Consider the following 18,656-nt stretch of genomic DNA (forward strand, 5'->3'; position numbering starts at 1 on the left):
CAGTAAAACGATTTACATATATCTAGCATTGTTATTGGATTCATATTAAAAAATAATAAACATTTTTATATTTCTTAAACCCATTTCAAATGATTTATAACTCATGTTAGAATTCCGAATACAATTCCATTTGCAATTTGATATGTCATGTCTCAAGTTTAATTCAGCCTCGTTGAATATAATTGTGAAATCTTGTTCATTTTAGCTAAATAATCCCACTCACTCTCTCAGTTGGTCTTCCAATCAAGAGACGATGATTGAACTAGCTGTGTCTCAAACTCTATTTTCAAGTAACGATTGTAAAAGTGCGGACGTTTGAGTCGTACATACATAGTACATTCATACGTGCGAGAAACATAAATCAGTCACTTTGCGGCTGGACGCGTTCCGACCAAGCACGAGTGAACGAAGAATTGAATGTAACGTCAATTCCATCCGCTGCGACTGCAATTCAAAGACCTCAGTTATCAAAATACGTGAGACGTCACACGAGCTTTCCGATAACCCGGGCAGAGATTATTCGATCTCGGATCTCGTTGAAATTTATCTCGGTTCGTCCGACGTGAGATTCAACGTTGGTGTTCTCCATCTGACTGTGACTCACGATGGCGATGTCGAAGAATTTGATTAACTCGTTGGACGATGCCGTGTCCGAGGCTCTGTCGGGATTATCCTATACGTATCCGCAATTAGAGTATCACGTGTCGCACAGAGTGGTACTGTCGCCAGACGTACGTATATATGTATACTCTTTTATTCGCAGTAGTACTTAGCTTTTTCATGGCCAAATTAATTTTTTATCATTAACCTTTTGTTGATATAACGTTTCAACAGTATAATGCATGCTAAATTGCGTGGAGTTTTTTTAAATTTTATAGATGGGATTGTATGTTCGAGTGACCATGAAAGGGTCAATGACAGATACGTTTATAAAGCGTTCGGTATCTGGAGCAGTTTTCTTTCCCAGAAATAATACAAATTTCTCTAGCTCTGTCGACTTTTATTTATAAGAATAAAAGTTTTTGTATTGTAAAATGTACTCGCGCTAGTTTAAATATTTAAGCACTAGTTGATTTGAAGTTCAAATTAATAAGAATACCAAAGAGAAAAACATTGTATGTCGAATTTTTCAAGTTTTCCAAGTTTGACGATCTTGTCATTCGAAAGCTCGTACTGTTACTTAATGTACTAATCTTATTTAATATGCCATTAGATCAAATAGTCATTTGTGATGATTTCTTTGTAAATAATACATTTCTCCAAATGCAATTTATATACTTTAGCATAGGGATCGCCGAAATAAAGTAGCCTTGGTCTGCGGCGGCGGTAGTGGACACGAACCGTTTGCTGCAGGTAATTAGTGTCTACGTCATACATATCTTTCATTTAGGGCCAGTTTCACAAACGTTGGTTAGCTGTTAACCAGAGTTCAGTCAACGCCCTATCTTTTTCTATCTTGTTCTCTAAGAAGAGACAGAGGATCAGTTAACCTTCGGTTAGCAGTTAACCGACGTTTGTGAAACTGGCCCTTATTATTACATTAATTGTCAATTGAACATCTCAATCAGAACAAGCTCTCGTTCGCTCCTTTTTAGACAAGATAAATAGAAGCTTCTTTCTGAAGTAAAATTAAAATTGAATATTTGATATTTCGTTAATAAATTCGATAGGACGAAAGTCTAGTGCACGAGACTTTTTTTTCCGTGTAGGCTTTGTTGGCAGTGGCATGTTGACAGCTTCTATAGCGGGTTCTATCTTTGCGGCACCGCCATCTACTCATATCACGTACGCTCTTCGGTGCATCGCAGAGAACAACAAAGGTCTTTCCTCTCTACATACTTTTTATTGTAAAATATAACAGATTCTTCATTATAACATCTTGTTGTTATGTTATTTTAGTTGGCATTATGGTCGTGGTGCCTAATTACACGGGGGATTGCCTGAATTTTGGTATAGCGATCGAGAAGGCGCGACAAACGGGTGTTATGGTAAAATGAACAAAAGCTGTTAACAGATTTTTACTTTGTCAAATATGCTCGCGCCTAATTGAAGTTTAACTTCAGCACTTAAAATGGAGAAAAAAAATTATATATCAAATATGTCAAGTATTCCAAGCTTGACGATCTTGTCGGTCGAAAGTTTTGCATCGTTATTCAATGGCTAATTTTATTCAATATGTCACTAGTTGTAAAATAGAAAATTTGCACGGTCACTACCAATATATAGAGGAAAGTCCTCTATTATGAGAAATATTTGAAAGTTACATCTCGAGAGCAGGTGGAGGAGGTGATCGTCGACGACGACTGCAGCATTCCCGAAAACGAGCGGAGCGTTGCCGGCAAGCGCGGACTGGTGGGCATGCTATTCGTTATCAAAATCGCGGGTGCTCTCGCCGAGAAGGGCTTACCTCTGTGCGAGGTAGCGGAAATCGCGCGGCGCGTATCACAAAGCACCGCGACCTACGGAATCGGGCTGTCCGCGTGCGCTGTGCCAGGTACGCGACAATCGGGGCTCATAAGTTACCGTTACAGTTTGCGCCGTATAATCGCGTTAATTACATACACGTGCTGTTATGCGCATAATGCTTCTATATGGCGCGCAGCTGCTCTCCCCCACCCGATAGATCATCAGAATCCGTACAATGTCTGTTCCTTTATCATTGTCGTCCAGCCACTTTTCCTAACATTTGGTAGAGGAAAGTCCTCTATTGCGAGATAGCAGGTTTCAGCATCAATATTTCATCGCAAATCTTTATTCACAATGATTGCCCGATCTAACAATGAATTTCCCGCTAAACAGATTTCATCCCGAGGGCAACAAATTAACGATGAAACCAATAGATGCCTATTAATTAACACCCTGCTATCTTATATTAGGGGACTTTCCTCTGTATTTACAAAATAGATGCACATACTTTTGTTAGATAATAGTTAACTAAATTTTCTTCGAGCGAGTTTTAACGAGTTCCCGCCGAGCGGAAAAAGTCAGTTCTATATTGTCCAAAGAAATCACCTGCGGTTTAGAATTGCGATTTATTGTTAGAATCGCTCGGTGTGCCACTCTGATTGTGAGGGAATATTGAATGCAGGTCAAGGTCTGATGTTCGAGCTTGCACAGGATGAGATAGAGTGTGGGATGGGGGTGCACGGGGAAGCAGGATACGAGAGAATTAAGCTCAGGACCGCATCCGAGCTGGTGACGTTAATGCTGAAACGCATTTGCGAGGCCTTATCTTTGTCCGCTAATGACTCGGTCGCGGTTATAGTCAACAATTTCGGCGCTCTAAGTCAATTGGAGCAGGGAATCGTCGTCCACGAGGTGGTAAATCAGCTCCGTGAGTATTTCATTGTCGTCTTCTTCATGTAACGAATTATACTCTCTAAAAGTTAATCAGCGAGTTATCACCGAAAACAGCGAATGTAGTCACCGATTGGCAGTTGCAAGTATACCACTGAAAATTGCAGTGCTGTATTATACTTTCACTGTAAACCAGCGACTAGTCACCGTTTTCAATGGCAATCCCCTGATTGACTCTCAGAGAGTAAGCTGCTTATTAAACGACGAATCGATCTTTTCTCTCTCTTTCGCGTCGTCTTTAAGGAAAAAAAAAGCTATAAATTTGGAGGCCTTTCAATTTCCATTGTCCACTGACGTCTACTTTTTTGGCGAATTTCTCTCATCAAACAATTAACATGTATGACTGCCGTGAATTTTTCGCTCGACTAGCCACTTTTCACTTTTATCTGCTGCACTCGTGATCACTCGTAATGGTCTCACGTTTCTCTCGGTGCAGAAGGCCTGGGTATACAGCCTGTTCGCGTCTATTCCGGTATTTTAATGACATCCTTAAACAGCGTCGGGATACACGTAAGTCTGCTCAAGTTGACCGAAAGCCACGGGGACGTGTTGGTCGAGTGTCTCGACGAAGAAACGACGGCACCTTGCTGGCCAGGTTGCGCCTATAGCATTTCTTCGGCCCTAACGAGCGTCCCGTCGAAAGATGCGGAGAAGAGAAAAATGGGGAAAATCGGAATATCGTTAAACGCGCGCGATCAGCGGCTGATCGAGTCGTGTTTGCGGGACGCCTGTGCCGCCATTGTCGAGAAAGAGGCATATCTCAACGGGCTGGACCGCGGTTGCGGAGACGGAGACTGCGGATCGACGTTGAAACGATTTGCCGACGGTACGCGGTAACACGTGTGTCTCTTAATTTCCAACCGGGTTTACTAACTTTTACGTGTCCGCAGGTATTCTGAGCAATTTAGATAGCTTATCCTTGTCGCATCCGGCGGCGCTATTAGCGGAAATGGCGGATATTGCGGAGGAGCGTATGGGCGGAACTTCCGGAGCTCTGTATTGTCTATTTTTTACAACTGCGGCGAAAACGCTGACGTCATTCGCGCAAGGGGAGGATTTGCGACGCGTCTGGCATTGTGCGTTCCGCAGCGGCTTAAATTGTTTGGAGAAATACGGAAAGGCGAGAGCTGGCGACAGGACTATGGTTTGCATTCGTCGACTTTGCTAAATTGTATTGTTAAATGTATTATCGACAATACTGCATTCTGCAGTATTAGGGTCTGTTCGCCGTATTGTCGCGAAGTCAATTAAATTTATTGCGGAACATACGTAGGATCCGTATTTAAAAGATTGTAAGAGGAATTTCAATCCATACTTTTAGATCGATACAATGCACGGGGCGTGTACGGCGTACGAGAGATTGTTAGAGGAAGCGATTTTTCCGGGCGATTTTTATGATAAAATAATGGCGGCAGCGTGGGAAGGTTGCTACTCTACGAGAAATATGAAACCGAAGTGAGTAAAAGCGAAAGTCACGATGGGATAATGCGTTTATACTTTGGCGTCTAAAATATTTCTGTATTTTAATCCATTATAATTTGTAATGGCATAAATTTTCCAACAGTTGTAGCTTAGTCACTCTTTCGTAGCGAAACTGTGCTCGGTGTAGTCTATTTACTGTGCGCCTGTTTACAGGGCAGGGCGAGCCAGTTATATAAAACAAGCTCAGTATTTAACGGAAGTGGACGCTGGAGCGTATGCCGCAGCAATATGGATTGCGGCTATTGTACAGACGATTACGCATTCCGACGTGTAACATATTCGTTATCTTCCTTGTCCCCCTTTTCTTCTGTCCTTACACTTGACAACTTGTGTCCGAGCACCGTTACCGTAAGCAGAAGTGACGAAACTCAATAATAAATAACAAGTTTATTACCAAAAACGGAATGAGGGAATCAATTAACGATTATATTAACTATTTCTCCTATGGAACATTCAGATATCGTAGGTATTATATCATATACTACTGACTATATGAAATAAAAATAGTTGTGTTTCTGTTTCTTTGTAAATACAATAAAAAGTACACCTTTTAATTTACATTCCTGACGAGCACGTCAATTTATAGAAATTATATTGAACTTAATATGCGACCACGTAGGTCATTTTTGGCAGTTACTTTGCCGATTAATCGGATGAAGATTTGCTTGCACCGATTATCCATAAAGTATGGACAGACACTTACAGCTTTATTTTATTTTACACGATAATATAGAATAAATAAGTAATTGTATTTGTGTGTGCGTGCGTATGTGTCTGTGTGTATGTATGTATATGCGTTTCACGAGATTATCCAAAGAGATTGGTCACAAAGCTGTTGAATCCGTTACTGATAGACGAGAAGATACCGCTGTTGGCGTCGGCCGCGGTATTAGCTCCCGATTGGGGCCGATAATGTAACGTGTGATCACGGTGCGGATAAGGCCTTCCGCCGACGTTTCCGTTATATAAAACAGACCCATTTTCCTCGTCGTACTGCCTCTGTTTAAAGCACAACATTGCGTTAAAACTAGAGGCCCTGTAACAGGGTTGGGAAGGTTACTTGATAAAAGTATATTTAGTTACATTTACAAGTTATCAATTCTGAAAAGTAACGCGTTACGGTTACTCAAAAAGTAACGAATCGTCACTTTGCACTTACTTTCGTGCAATGAAAATAAAAACGTTAAATCTGCATTTGAATTGTAAGGCGTTTATGCGCAACTGCAAGACCTCATGTGATCTGTGGAGGTTTAAAAAATATATAAAGTAACTATTAATGTAACTATTAAATTAGTTACTAGTTGTCGAAATAATGTAACTGACAATGAGTTAAGTTACAGTTACAGATTGAGAGAAAGTAACGAAGTCAAGTTACGAGTTACAAAAAAGTAACTGTAACTTCGTTACAAGTAACGAGTTACTTCCCAACCCTGCCCTGTAATCAGAGACTGGCCATAAGAGTTCGTCAAATTCCCGCGAGTGAGAGAGAAACATAGGCTATCTCACTCTTCTACGATCGTAGAATCTAACGAACTCTTACAGCCAGTCTCTGATTACAGGGTCTCTAGTTAAAACCGAGGGGAAAACCGTTAACCAAAATCTTGTACACTAATGCCCACTAATGCTCAATGGGCATTACTTTATCTTATTATCTTATTTTATTTTTATAATGCCCCAGCAAAGCCTAATGCCCAAACTAATGCTCAGTAATGCCTCAAATCAGTACACCACAATGCACTCAGCGGTTTCCCCCTCGGTTAAAACGTAAGAGTAATTAAAAAATGTGGCATCGATATTCTAGATAGCACGTTTAAAGGACGTGAAGAATAATGGATCATCTTCCGAATCTGCTGACGGTATTTTACTTACTTTCGTCGAGTAAAGGGTAACATTGAGGAGCGTCGGATGTTGTTCGATCACTACGAATTCCACTTCGCGAGGTACGTACCCGTTGGAAAATACCTGAGAGAAACGACGGATTAAACGCGATACAATGGGCGATTAACGCAGTTTCTAGCACGTTTCTTATTTCGGACAACTTTTACATTCTACTGGTACGCGCAAGGTATTAAGGAAACGGCTCTATTGGACAGGCTGTCGTTGCGTCACGTAACGTACCTCCAACTTGTAAACCCCAGGCAAGAGGATTCTCCAAAACTCGCCATATTTCGTTGTCGAGAAACTGACATCTCGCGATTTCACCTTAACGGAGGCCCTTTCGATGGGATTGCCGTTTTCGTCGACGACAAAACCGTGAACACCCCTGTGAGCCTCCGCCAGAAACTTGATTAGAGACTGGAAGCATAATACAAATGTACATTAGTATTCTTCGTAAAGAGAAAACGAAACGTGGCATTTTCATGAAAAATCGTTGCGCACCGAGAATTGGGTCGTACGTTCTTCTTTCTCTCTAAGCTGTGCAATCTTTATTTGAAAGGTCCACTCACCGCCCGATTCTCCGCCCAGTAGTGCGGTAGATCCGCGGCCGGGGGATATTTGCAGCAAGAGAGCTCCAAGGTGATCTCCATGCAGCCGTTCCACACGTAGTTGAAGTCTTGCATTCCGCCGGTAAGCGGGTACCACTCGGCGCCGTTAGTAATTCCACGTTTAAATGCGGGCTGAGACGGCGTGCACGGTAATCCCTGATACATAGACCCGTGGTTTCGAGAGTACGTCAACGATAAATGTTGAAACACGTCGTCATCCGGCGAGACGCTCGGCGTCGACGAGAAACTCTGAAACACTATTCTCTCCACATGACATTGTTACTTGTTTAAACGCCGGACTATCTATCCGCGGATAGAGAGCACGCGGATGATTTGTGTAATCTACTGTAAGCTGTCGATAGAACGCCCGCCGGGCGCTCTCTCTAATCTCTGGCTCTAATTTCTCAATGAAAATGTCGAGGCGCCTCTAGCTGTATTTCTACGCGAGAAATCGTCTCTTTTTCTCGCTCGTGCCGTCCCATATACGTTTCGTCTCTATTTTTCTCTTTCACTCTCTCTCTTTCTCTTTTGGCCTCTTATCAGAGCAAAACTGTACAAGGGGGCGTGCGTTTCATGTGCGTGTGCCGCGTCTAATTGTGCGTCTAAGTACCTCATTTTCACACGTTTTCAAGTACAGCAGTTTGGTCGAGCGGTAGCGAAGCTGCTGTTCTCTCAGCGCAATCTTCGTGAGACCCAAGCCGCAGACTTTGTCATTTTTACCTACTGTTCTGTTTCGACGTGTCACATTTTGTCTCGTCGCACTCGAGTCGATCAAGAGCGGCGGTACATCAAAAGGTGCTTCTTACGCTTTGCGAGTAAATGATAAAGCAAATGTCGCTAATATCGAGCACTAACAGTAAAATTAAGATAATCATATGTGTTGCACAATACCTGCACATAGCGGCGCCGATCGACATATTCCTGACGGCATGAAAGTTTACACAATATCATGACAGCTTCAGAGCTACGAGCAGCTATGGTCATAGCTGTCTGTAATCTGTCTGTTAATACACAAACGTTAACGTTAACGAATTCGAGATCGAGCGGTCGTGTCGCGGAAACTCGCCGCTGGAGGGATCGCACCCGGAAAGCGATAACGCCGTTTGTTTCCGGTTTTGTTTCTTCCCCCCTCCCCCCTCTCATAAACGCATCTCGCAAGGAGGACGATCGCGATACGACAGCGGAGCGTTGCGGCTCCGCGGCCCGGATCGGGGACGATCGAGCGCGCGCCGCGCTTGCTCGCCTTTTAACGATTTCGCGACGGTAATTCAACGCGGAGGGTGAATTCAACTTACGCGAATTCGGGGTGTTGTCGAAGGGGTAGCTGGCCACGAGCGCACCGCCGTGCAGGCTGCCCGAGAGCACGAACTGTATCTTCGAGACCCACTCCTTGACGGCCTCGGTCTCCGGCTGGCTCTTCTTATTGTTCTGCTTAAAGTAGTCCGGGAAATTGCGGTTCAGGTCGAAGCCGCGCGCGTTATACCTGCACAATCGTACGCGGAGATTTCAGAAATTGGGAGGTGATCGTCTTTTTTTTTTTATTTCCTCTTCTCCGCGCGAAGCGACGAGACGCTCGAGAAGTAACGGCCTCGGCGAAATGTGTCTCGGCGCTTCGGGATATCTCCTTTAGCGGAAACGGGACCATTTAACGGCGTATTCGTTAGCGCGCCCGGCGACTATTCATTAACGCTCAGCCCGTGACTATTTTGCGAAACGTTGGGCGCAACATTTTTAATTTGCACGTTTTAATCGAGAGGAAATTTTCCCTTCGGGGAAGATTGTCATTCATCGCGACCTTTGAACGTTCCACGCTTAAGTACACCGGTCGTTGGGCTTCAACGTTGGTTAACGCGACTCACTAAACTAGGAATGGTTCAAAAATAAGTTAACTAATATTCAGTTGCGATAGCCAACATTTTGCTACTGTGCCTATTGTACTGGGTGCGACAGCAAACCGTTTGCTGCGGTTTAGAAATTGTGGCGAAATATTTTTAGCGAATCGTGATTAGCTACGGTGGCGAAAATTGTTAGTAATATTTTTGGCGAGGGGGGAAACCGCTGAGGGCATTGTGGTGTACAGATTTGCGGCATTACTAGGCATTTTTTGGGCCTTAGTTTGGGCAGTAGGCCTTGCTGGGGCATCACAAAGGTAAAATAAGACAAAATAAGATAAAGTAATGCCCACTGGGCATTAGTGGGATTTGGTGTGCATGATTTTGGTCAGCGGTTTATCTCTCGGCTGGGACCGAGGGGGAAACAGCTGAGGGCATTATGGTGTACAGATTTGCGGCATTACTGGGCATTTTTGGGGCATTATAAAGATAAAATAAGATAAACGGGGGTTGAGTAAGTCGACACTTAATAATTGCTGGCGGAGTAATATCATACTTTTGGCAAAAATGTCTAACCTGCCTTGACCACCGTCGCAGCGTCCCTCTTTGGAGACTTCAAAGCCATCGGGATTCATCGACGGTAGAATATGAATCCTTGTATTATCCAATAGCCATGTAATGTACGCGTCCGATCCGTACGAAGTCACGAGAGACTAGAAGGAGAAAAAAATAGGAAAGAGAGATATATCTGGCAGAGAAAAAAAGAACGCACGCGTCGAGTTGTCGAATGCAAGAATAAGTTGCTGACGTTAACATTATATTATTCGCACTTGACTCGAACGTGTCCGTTCCAGTTAATATCTAAAATTGTTGTTACTCGCGGTCAGTCTACCGGTTTACTTTCCGACAAAATCTGCCAACCGAGCAAATCTTCCCTTCGCAAAGCATTGCGCGCGGCGGCGGCACCGAATTGTAAACGACGTACCGCTGCGCATGTGCTACTCCCGTCATTGTGAGTAACATGTGACGTGGAAATTCCAACGCTTGACATAATTACGTACATGAATGAGATGTAGCATTAATTCGCGTCCCACAGCTTCGTTTCCGTGTATGTTGGCGATGTACTTTACGTCGGGTTTCCCGATCATGTGCTCGTAAGGCGAGGACGACACGACCATTACCCACAAATCACGACCTATTGTAATCGCTTGATTATTAACGCTCCGCCTTCCTTCCACTTTTTACATATTACTAAAAAAAAAGAGAGATATGATCTTGCACACCCACAGAAAAAATTTCCTGATCCAATGCTATTACGCTTCAATCCCAGATAGCACAAGACACTCCATGTGAACATTTGAAGAATACTCTTCAAGAATATTTAGAATATTCCATAGGTCATTCTCGTATATTTGTCTTATGTTCGTGGAACTTTCGACTGGCACTGCTGTAAATCTTTTTCGAATGTGAATAGAACAATCTATCGCGAATAAGAATTATTGATTTTATTTGATACCGTCTTATTTTTATACTAAATGTGATTGTGAGAAATATAAATGCGTCAAGAATATGCTTTGTCCCGGTAAATCCTTTCTGAGGGTGCAGCAACGATTTTCTAGGTACGAAAAAATAACTGAGGTATATAATTGAATGGCCAATGCTCGCACGTTTTGTACATGATCAATTAAAATAACAGGAAGCAGCATTTCTATCTCAACTGTCAGCGAATATTAGAAAGAAAATGTTTCTGCGACGCTCGTCCATTACAACGTTTGGTTGTGATACATAAACAGCTGTGCTCCTTGCAAAAATTCTCCTACCAATAGCTATGGTATCGAAATTCGTGTTCATCCAAGGTGAATGATTAATATTTAGTCGTGAAACCTAAACTTTCCAGAAGGTACTACTAGAATTGCTAGAAAATTTAAGTCGAAAAATAGACAACATCTTTATACCGTTATTGCGACAAATATTACCACGTGCCTCAGTGGTCGGATTGGTGAGACGCCCAGAGCGTAGGGAGGTCCAGGTTCGCACCCTGGCTGAGGTAATATTTTACGCAATAAATTTTCTGTACTGTTAAAAATGCCAGATACGGCCAGGAAAACGGCGACGCTGTTACTAGCCGCCGTGAGCACCGTCCGAGCGTTCCTCTCTTTCTTTTTAGGACACGCCGTTTATCGCGATTAGACCGTCTGCAACACCGCGGGAGGATAACGTTACCTTTCACCGACTTTCCTATCGAGTACAGCGCGGTGAGATTTTGAAATCGAAGGGACGTCGCGCGAAGAAAGCGGCTCATCTGATCGTAATTGTGGTACTTGAACTCGATGTTGTACGGCTCCTCGTACGTCAGGAAACGCGGGTGGTACAGGCGTGGTACGTCCCCCTTGTTGTGGAATTGCATCCCGTGGATGCTCCCGTAAACGAAGGCGAGAAGGAGCAGCGCGCGATACATTCTGCAACAATGTCATCGTGTGATGCGCGCCGAAGGGCGGGCATTATTTTAAATTAAGAGAGCCTCTTTCGTTCTCCCGCCAGGCAACGGCGCGAGATATTACTCAATACTCCACACCTTTCCAATGGGAACACTGTAGCCTCCGTGTGTCGAAAACGTGCATAATTATACGTACGCGAGAACCGAACTTGTCGCTCTCATTTTTTTTACTTGCCGCTGCACGAATATGCAACACTTCGCGATGTAATATGCATGAAACTTATATGTTATCGGTTTGCGTTACCTGACTGCGTGTAGGTGTATCAGCGACGGAGAGATTGCACCGTGGAATTTGTGGAATCCGACGAAATCAGTACGTAAAACTCACGGCGAAAGCGGCACGCGAGGCGGCAGTGCGAACGTGAGCGACGAGTGATTTTCGACGCTGATTTTTTATCCTTCCGTTGCTTCCAGGGTCGAGTCGTTTATGCGGGGACACGGCACCACAGGTGAACGCGAGTGGGTGAACGCACGCACTTCCTCTTTTTTTTCTCGGTCGTACGCGGTCACGTTGGCGCGCGGACGGCGGACGAGTCGACGGACGGCATTTGCGAAAGTCGCGAGGGAGGAAACGAAAGGAAAAGGAAAAGGGAGAAAAGCGGGAAGAAAAGCGAGCGAGAGCGAGAGCGGGGGAAAGAGAGAGAGAGATAGAGAGAGAGAGAACGTGCGAGAGAAAGAGAGAGTGAGAGTGAGAGAGAGAGAGAGGAGGAGGAGAGGTAAACGGCTGCGAGACCAAAGGTCCCGAAGAGCAGCCGCGGTACCAGCGTCCGAGGAGCGCAAGTGAGGAAGGTGAGGAAGATCTCGGCTCGCAAGAGCAGCGGCGGAGAGATGTGTGATGATACTGTGAGCTTATACAAAGAGAGAAGCGAAATATGCCGCGCGCTCACTACCACCACCAGCAAAGTGACAGCAAGCGCCAGCAGCAGTACCGATAGCAGTGGCAGTAGCAGAGTAGGCAGTGCACCAGCACCAACACCGGTACCAATACCAGCGCCCAGCACCAGCACCAGTACCAGCACCAGCACCCAGCACCTAGCACTCGAGCACCACCACCGCCGACGCCGCCACCACTACTAATGAAACCCACTTCCTCCGTCGCTCTGGTATCTGCTGCTGTCTGCCCGCTGTTGTAGACCAACCACTGGCACAATGTGTCCCAGCTAGGAGACGGCCCGTTTACTGCCTCATCTCGGCACTACCACCACCGTCGCGGCACCGGGCGCACAATGAGCAACGCCGTCAAGCGTATCGCGGCGAATTGTTATTTCGCCGCACATTTAGCGTGCGGACGCATTTACCGCTGATATCTCGAAATCTCGCGCGGAGAGCGGGCTTCGCACGGCGAAACGTAACGAGGCAAAAGCGCGAAAACGCGTGACCCCGTAAAAACCGCGAACGTCCGACTCTCTATGAACCAGTTAACGAATGAGCTTTGACAAACGTTGATAAAGAGGCCCCGTCGTAAAAGTAGCTCAGCTAAAAAAAAGTCCATTGTACCTCTCGAAAAAAACAACAACAAATGTCCGGTTCTTTATTACACCCCAGGCGGGTGTATTTCTCGTACGCTTTTGCGGACGGTGAGAAAATCGCCTCCCGTACGTGCGTCGAGATCGGTAAGAAAATCGGCGCGCGCTAAATTAAAGGTACGTCGTTTCCCTTCCCCCGCGCCAACGTGCCCTTTTTCTCCGCGAATTGTACGCGGTTGCTCCAACAATTGTTGCTAACAATTGCGACAATTGCCGGCGCTCTTTACGCATCGCGGACCAATTTCGCGATCTCACGGCGCTTTACACGTAAAGAGGACGAGTACGTATGAAACTCGCGTGCGCGGGGCTACCGGTTACGAACCACCACCACCGTCCTCTACCACTACTAACCGGCGTCACCACTACCAGCGGCGGTGTTAATTGAGGTGAAGAGGTTTTCGTTCTTGATGTTTGGCACACGAACCGACCGACCGACCGACCTATCCACCCACCCACCCACCCATCCACGAGCCGCTGTTACAGGCGATTTCGCGTCAGCTCTAGGCGCTATATTTTCGAATATAATGAGCCGCCTGTCTATTCGTGCGCCGAGGGCACCACCACAGAGATGGTGTACAGGTCGATAGAGAGCATTCGTAAGATCACTGACGTCCACCACACGTACTTTCGACGTGCTATTGAGGACGGTGTCCTACTAGCGGTGCTTGCCTGCCTGCCTACCGGAGGCGCGGATCGTGGTTTCGGATGGATCGTTGAACTCGCGAGCGGAAGGTGAAACACGTCGAAAAAAAAAGCAACCTCGGCGAGAAGTGTGTCACCGAGGCATCGCGGGTGACGCGACGTAGCGAGTAAAATGAGAAAGGCGAGAGGAGAGGAAAGAGAGCGAGAGAGAGAAGAAAGAGAGGGGCAGGGGCGGGAGGAGCGTCTCGAACTTGGAATTTCTGAGGAAGACGCCTCGCTCGCGGTCGATGTGATTTACCTTGAAACGATCAACCGTCGCCTCCGCTTCGTTTTACGCCGACAAAGGGCTCCTTTCGTAACGGAACCGGTTATCGAACAACGTCGTTTAAGATTCGCGAATTGGAATGTAACTGTGAATGGGCGCAATCGAGAACGTGCCGGAAAACCGAGAAATGTCGATACTGAGTATTAATTTTTATCTCGGGACGAAACTTGAAAAAATGGCGACCTGTCGCGACGAATCTACTCATGATTACGAAATGTAGCACAAAACCCATTGAATTTATCAACAATTTTGTTGGGGCAACCAAACAATCTTGTTAGAAATACTACAAGTTTTTCCTAGTATATTAAGTTTAAATTTTAATACATAGAGCAATCAATATTATTTTAGTTTATTTAAAACAAAAGTTTACTATTATTCCACTTTTCATGAATGTATTAAGTAAAAAGTTAAATTTTAGTATATGAAAACGAGAACAAAATTATTTTGTCCTGAGAACACAACAGAAAAACAGATTTAGTAGAGATAATTAAATGTTTTGTTACATAAAACAAGTTACTTGGTAACTGTAAAAAAAGTACTTCAACTAAACTGTTTTGTCGAAGACACAAAATTATTTTTCCTAGTGATTCATGTTGTTTACGATATTACACGCATGACACTTTATTCCCATTAAACTCTTGTTTCACTTTACAGCTTTTGAAGGCTTCTTTCTCTGCATCGAACTTGCACATTGTTAGTTTCATATTAATTCGATTGATGGAAAGAAAGAAATTGCTGAGTTCTTATATGAGTTGTCTACGATATACGCCACAAGACACACCGTACAAGAGTTGATACGTTCTGTCAGCGCTCTTCGCATTTAGAAAAAAAAAACAGACAAGCAGCAATATGTATAATAGATAAAACAATATGCATTCTCAATGTCACTTGGCGGTATCGAGATGATAAAGTAAAGAGAAATATATATAATCGCTCATATTCTTATTCACTGAACTGTTCCTACGACTTTTCTGACGTGAATGTGAATAAACATTTTATTTGATGGGAATATGACAATATGTTTAGATACAAGGGTAAATGCACCCCTTGATCGTTACAAAGTAAGACGACCTTCGTATCCGTTGCTACAGCCGTCATTATGCTATTCACGTAAACGGAAAATAAACGTGCACCGTAATAGACTATAATAGTACTAATAACCGTTGTTAATGGCACATGACTAAAAAGTTGGAACGAGTCAACTCATATGTAGTTTCTTGTGACACGGGTGCACAATATTATCTACTTGAAATTTAATTGTCTTTGCGATATTGAAGCTTACATCCAAGTTAATTCGATTGTGTTGCTAAAAATGTGAGAAGCAATATTCTGAGAAAAGTGCGGAATAGATATTTGTAACTTTCTCCTTTCTCTTTCTCCCGTTGTTCCAATCATATTGGTATATTTTATATAGCTCAACAATATCACCCGATTGTTATACATAAACAGATTTATCATATTTATAATATTTAATAGAAATACTCTCTTACTCTATCTTTCTCTCTCTTTCTCTCTCTTTCTCTCTCTCTCTCTCTCTCTCTCTATTTTTATAAACTTAATTTTTCTTTAAATTGTTTCTGCTAGAGTTTGCAAGAAATAATTAATAAACCTAAAAGATTTTTCGCAACGCTTTGTTCATAATTTCCTTTTATAAATTCGACAAACACACCAATATTGTGCAACATCTCAATAAACTGATTTATGATGACAAAAGTTACAAGTATACAAATGTTTTCTCTAAATTTTTTAATGTATACCATCGGCGGTGTATGGAGGCCGATCGAGTGGTCATCGAACTTTGCTAAGCTACTATATAATGCGTTTACCTTTATTGTAATAGTCTTGTTATATTTTTTGATGATAACCCAATTCTTGGATATCATTCTCATTGTCGATAACCTCGATGATTTCGCAACAAACACTTTAATGTTTCTGACCATTGTTGCCGTTACTTGTAAGGCGACTATCGTTGTGGCACGTCGGAATGCAATCATCAACTTGGTGCAAGTATTGTTGACGACACCTTGTAAGCCTCGAGACGAGGACGAAGTAGCAATACAAACGAAATTTGATAAGTTTATCAAGTGAGTATTTACCGCTATTACCGTTGTCCTTTGATAGCAAAGCGTCTATTTCAAAATTTCACAATTTAAACGCTTAGTCTGAATTTTGTTTCAACAATCAATTTACAATATTTTTTTCGTTAATAAGAATTAACAAATATTTTGTAGAAAATACTTTACTAAAAAAAAATATATATATTTTATCGTTTCTATTAATCACATTATGTTCTTTGTAGAATAAGAACAAAATTTTGTACTCAAGTTTATTATAAACTTTTATAAATATTAAAGTATAAATTTCAATTATTATTAAGACAGAATAGTTTATGTATATTAATAGAGAAAAGTCCTCGATTATGAGATAGTAGGTTTTTAACATCAAAGTTTCTTAACAATAAATTTTCCACTAAACAGATTTCCCTCCAAGGGATGTCTGAGCAATAGATTAACAATGAAACCAATAGATGATGCCTACTAATTAAAACCCTGCTATCTCACATTAGGAGCTTATCTCATAATAGGAGATTTTCCTCGAAATGTAATTTTAATTATACACTTTTACAGATCATGCTCGATAAAATATTCACTTTTAGCGACTAGCTCCGTCACCGGCGTCACAGTAAGATCTGTGCTAAACGCTATGGAGGGCTACTTACCCTATCGTGTATGGTTACCATACGATTACAACACATCTCCGATGTTCTGGATTACATCCATTCAACAAATCATAACCGTGATTTTTGTTACTATCATAAACGTCGGCACGGAAACTCTAGTTTTCGGATTATTTCTGCAAACATGCGCGCAATTTGAAATATTTGAAAGTCGTCTTCGTAAATTAGTTAATTACAAAACTAACAAGTTAATGAAAATTGAAGTCAGATATCTGGAACACTCGTCTCCGCCGCCAAATAAAGAAAAGGCAATAATATCAAAATACGTACATCATCACCTCAAGATTTACAAGTTAGAATTATTTCTTTCGCACATGTTCACACTTCTACTTGTTTGTACTTTTCAACGATGCTGTACATATTAGTTGCTCTATCCATGAATTATATCTGTGCTAATGTTTCCGACCAAAAAATATTTAAAGTAAAAATAGAATATTTTACCAAGTTTTAAAGTTAAACAAAGTTACAATTTTACATGTGGTAATGAGAGAGTTTCCACTTACAACATGTAACATCATTGCAGATATGCCAGAACAGTAAACGTTATATTCAATCAGGTACTCTTTGTCCAATTCTTTGGCAGCATATTAGTATTATGTACAAGTGTACATTATCTGTCAGCACACAGCTCGTTTTCCGAGACAGCCACTTTGATAGTGTACACTATTTGTATGTTTGTGCAAATTTATGTTTACTGCTGGTCCGGAAACGAAGTCATACTTAAGGTAGGCTTGCATTCGCAATCCAGTCCCAAATCCTATAAATAATTCAAAGTCATGAGTATATCTTCATAATTTGATTCTTCAAAAATTTCCGAAGTAATTAGATATTTATCATAAGTTTGAAATTGGGAAATATAGAACTTTACAAAGTAATAAGTGTACAAGTGCATAAGGAATGTCTAAAAAATGTCTACAATGGGTGTGTCACGGTACACGTACACGTGTTTAAAATATTTAATTAAGTGAGTCAACATTATCATGAAATAACTACTTTGTTATATCACGTTGGCAGAGTATGAGTGTGGGAGATACAATATATCGTATGAACTGGCTTTCGTTGTCAGCAAACGAAAGGAAAGAGCTACTAATGATCATGTTACGGTGTACACTTCCTATAAAATTTACCAGCAGCTTCTTGATAACTTTATCTCTCCAGTCTTACAGTAGTGTTAGTATTAGTTTGTATTCCTTTTACTTACGGTCTAACTTAACAGTTGTACGTACCTACTTTTCTACATTTAATTTATTATGATTCTTTTCTTTCAGATTTTAAAAATATCATACTCGGCGTTTAATCTATTGCAAAAGTGAGACATATACAATTAAAAATGTGCTTCGACATGATGTTATAGCGCTTTGGTAAATTATGTTCACTGTAAATTTCTACCTATCTCCTTATCTCGCAACTTGATATTTTCGAATTGTAAAAACAGCGTCGTAATAAAACTTATAATTATTAAACTCATTTTTGATCTTAGATTATCGCCGACAATAATTATAGATAATAAATATTGGCATCTCAGCAGTAAAAACTATATAAGTTGATAATATTGTAAAAAAATTTTTAAGCATATTGGAAAAGACAAAGCCTGAATGATAGAAGTCTGCGTACGTAATTTTTTATAGTTGTTCCAACTATACAATAATGACGTCAACTATGGCACCATAATTACATCAATGTGGATGTGACAACCACAGATACAGTTCTCCCAAATATTACTATTCATTGTGGTCGTGCGAATTCCTTACTATGCGTCCGGTAACCGTGTC

The 18,656-nt window shown here is 42.1% G+C and overlaps 3 protein-coding genes across 10 annotated transcripts; 2 read left to right on the forward strand and 1 right to left on the reverse strand.

Moving 5' to 3' along the window:
- Positions 1 to 108: 108 nt before the first annotated feature.
- LOC105562696 (bifunctional ATP-dependent dihydroxyacetone kinase/FAD-AMP lyase (cyclizing)-like) lies at positions 109 to 5,405 on the forward strand. Of its 2 annotated transcripts, none has more exons than XM_012013733.1 (10): positions 109 to 731; positions 1,284 to 1,353; positions 1,710 to 1,820; positions 1,900 to 1,988; positions 2,275 to 2,494; positions 3,089 to 3,334; positions 3,794 to 4,183; positions 4,248 to 4,501; positions 4,679 to 4,812; positions 4,993 to 5,405. In XM_012013733.1, exons 1-10 carry the CDS (start codon positions 606 to 608, stop codon positions 5,111 to 5,113), a joined length of 1,761 nt encoding a protein of 586 aa, XP_011869123.1. In that variant the 5' UTR covers positions 109 to 605; the 3' UTR covers positions 5,114 to 5,405. The 2 variants fall into 2 exon arrangements, with proteins under 2 accessions (XP_011869123.1, XP_011869124.1); XM_012013734.1 differs by having other exon boundaries at positions 2,278 to 2,494; positions 4,993 to 5,402.
- Positions 5,212 to 17,486, reverse strand: LOC105562695 (carboxypeptidase M). 6 transcript variants are annotated; one of them, XM_012013728.1, is made up of 11 exons: positions 17,388 to 17,486; positions 16,867 to 17,000; positions 11,381 to 11,616; positions 10,219 to 10,352; positions 9,734 to 9,870; positions 8,621 to 8,808; positions 8,217 to 8,246; positions 7,287 to 7,582; positions 6,958 to 7,134; positions 6,709 to 6,801; positions 5,212 to 5,838 (listed from the first exon to the last, which is right to left on the reverse strand). In XM_012013728.1, exons 3-11 carry the CDS (start codon positions 11,613 to 11,615, stop codon positions 5,647 to 5,649), a joined length of 1,482 nt encoding a protein of 493 aa, XP_011869118.1. In that variant the 5' UTR covers position 11,616; positions 16,867 to 17,000; positions 17,388 to 17,486; the 3' UTR covers positions 5,212 to 5,646. The 6 variants fall into 6 exon arrangements, with proteins under 6 accessions (XP_011869118.1, XP_011869119.1, XP_011869120.1 ...); XM_012013729.1 differs by lacking the exons at positions 16,867 to 17,000; positions 17,388 to 17,486 and adding an exon at positions 15,974 to 16,051; XM_012013730.1 differs by lacking the exons at positions 16,867 to 17,000; positions 17,388 to 17,486 and adding an exon at positions 12,742 to 12,827.
- LOC105562694 lies at positions 14,616 to 18,443 on the forward strand. Of its 2 annotated transcripts, XM_012013726.1 has the most exons (6): positions 14,616 to 15,485; positions 15,732 to 16,231; positions 16,775 to 17,176; positions 17,408 to 17,609; positions 17,899 to 18,054; positions 18,153 to 18,443. In XM_012013726.1, exons 2-6 carry the CDS (start codon positions 15,849 to 15,851, stop codon positions 18,195 to 18,197), a joined length of 1,188 nt encoding a protein of 395 aa, XP_011869116.1. In that variant the 5' UTR covers positions 14,616 to 15,485; positions 15,732 to 15,848; the 3' UTR covers positions 18,198 to 18,443. The 2 variants fall into 2 exon arrangements, with proteins under 2 accessions (XP_011869116.1, XP_011869115.1); XM_012013725.1 differs by lacking the exon at positions 14,616 to 15,485 and having other exon boundaries at positions 15,695 to 16,231.
- Positions 18,444 to 18,656: the final 213 nt, after the last annotated feature.

The sequence above is a fragment of the Vollenhovia emeryi genome, unplaced genomic scaffold (assembly GCF_000949405.1).
Source record: "Vollenhovia emeryi isolate VEMERY1.0 unplaced genomic scaffold, V.emery_V1.0 DF939185.1, whole genome shotgun sequence".
Taxonomy (NCBI): domain Eukaryota; kingdom Metazoa; phylum Arthropoda; class Insecta; order Hymenoptera; family Formicidae; genus Vollenhovia; species Vollenhovia emeryi.

Coding starts and splice junctions, on each gene's coding strand:
- LOC105562696 (XM_012013733.1), top strand. CDS start 606: ATGGCGATGTCGAAGAATTTGATTAACTCGTTGGACGATGCCGTGTCC. Junction 3,335..3,793: donor CGAGGTGGTAAATCAGCTCC/GTGAGTATTTCA, acceptor CTCTCGGTGCAG/AAGGCCTGGGTATACAGCCT. Junction 4,813..4,992: donor ACGAGAAATATGAAACCGAA/GTGAGTAAAAGC, acceptor GCCTGTTTACAG/GGCAGGGCGAGCCAGTTATA.
- LOC105562695 (XM_012013728.1), bottom strand. CDS start 11,615: ATGTATCGCGCGCTGCTCCTTCTCGCCTTCGTTTACGGGAGCATCCAC. Junction 9,871..10,218: donor TAATGCTACATCTCATTCAT/GTACGTAATTAT, acceptor TTCTCCTTCTAG/TCTCTCGTGACTTCGTACGG. Junction 5,839..6,708: donor TTACCCTTTACTCGACGAAA/GTAAGTAAAATA, acceptor TGCTTTAAACAG/AGGCAGTACGACGAGGAAAA.
- LOC105562694 (XM_012013726.1), top strand. CDS start 15,849: ATGATGACAAAAGTTACAAGTATACAAATGTTTTCTCTAAATTTTTTA. Junction 17,177..17,407: donor CATCACCTCAAGATTTACAA/GTTAGAATTATT, acceptor ACATCATTGCAG/ATATGCCAGAACAGTAAACG. Junction 17,610..17,898: donor GAAACGAAGTCATACTTAAG/GTAGGCTTGCAT, acceptor TCACGTTGGCAG/AGTATGAGTGTGGGAGATAC.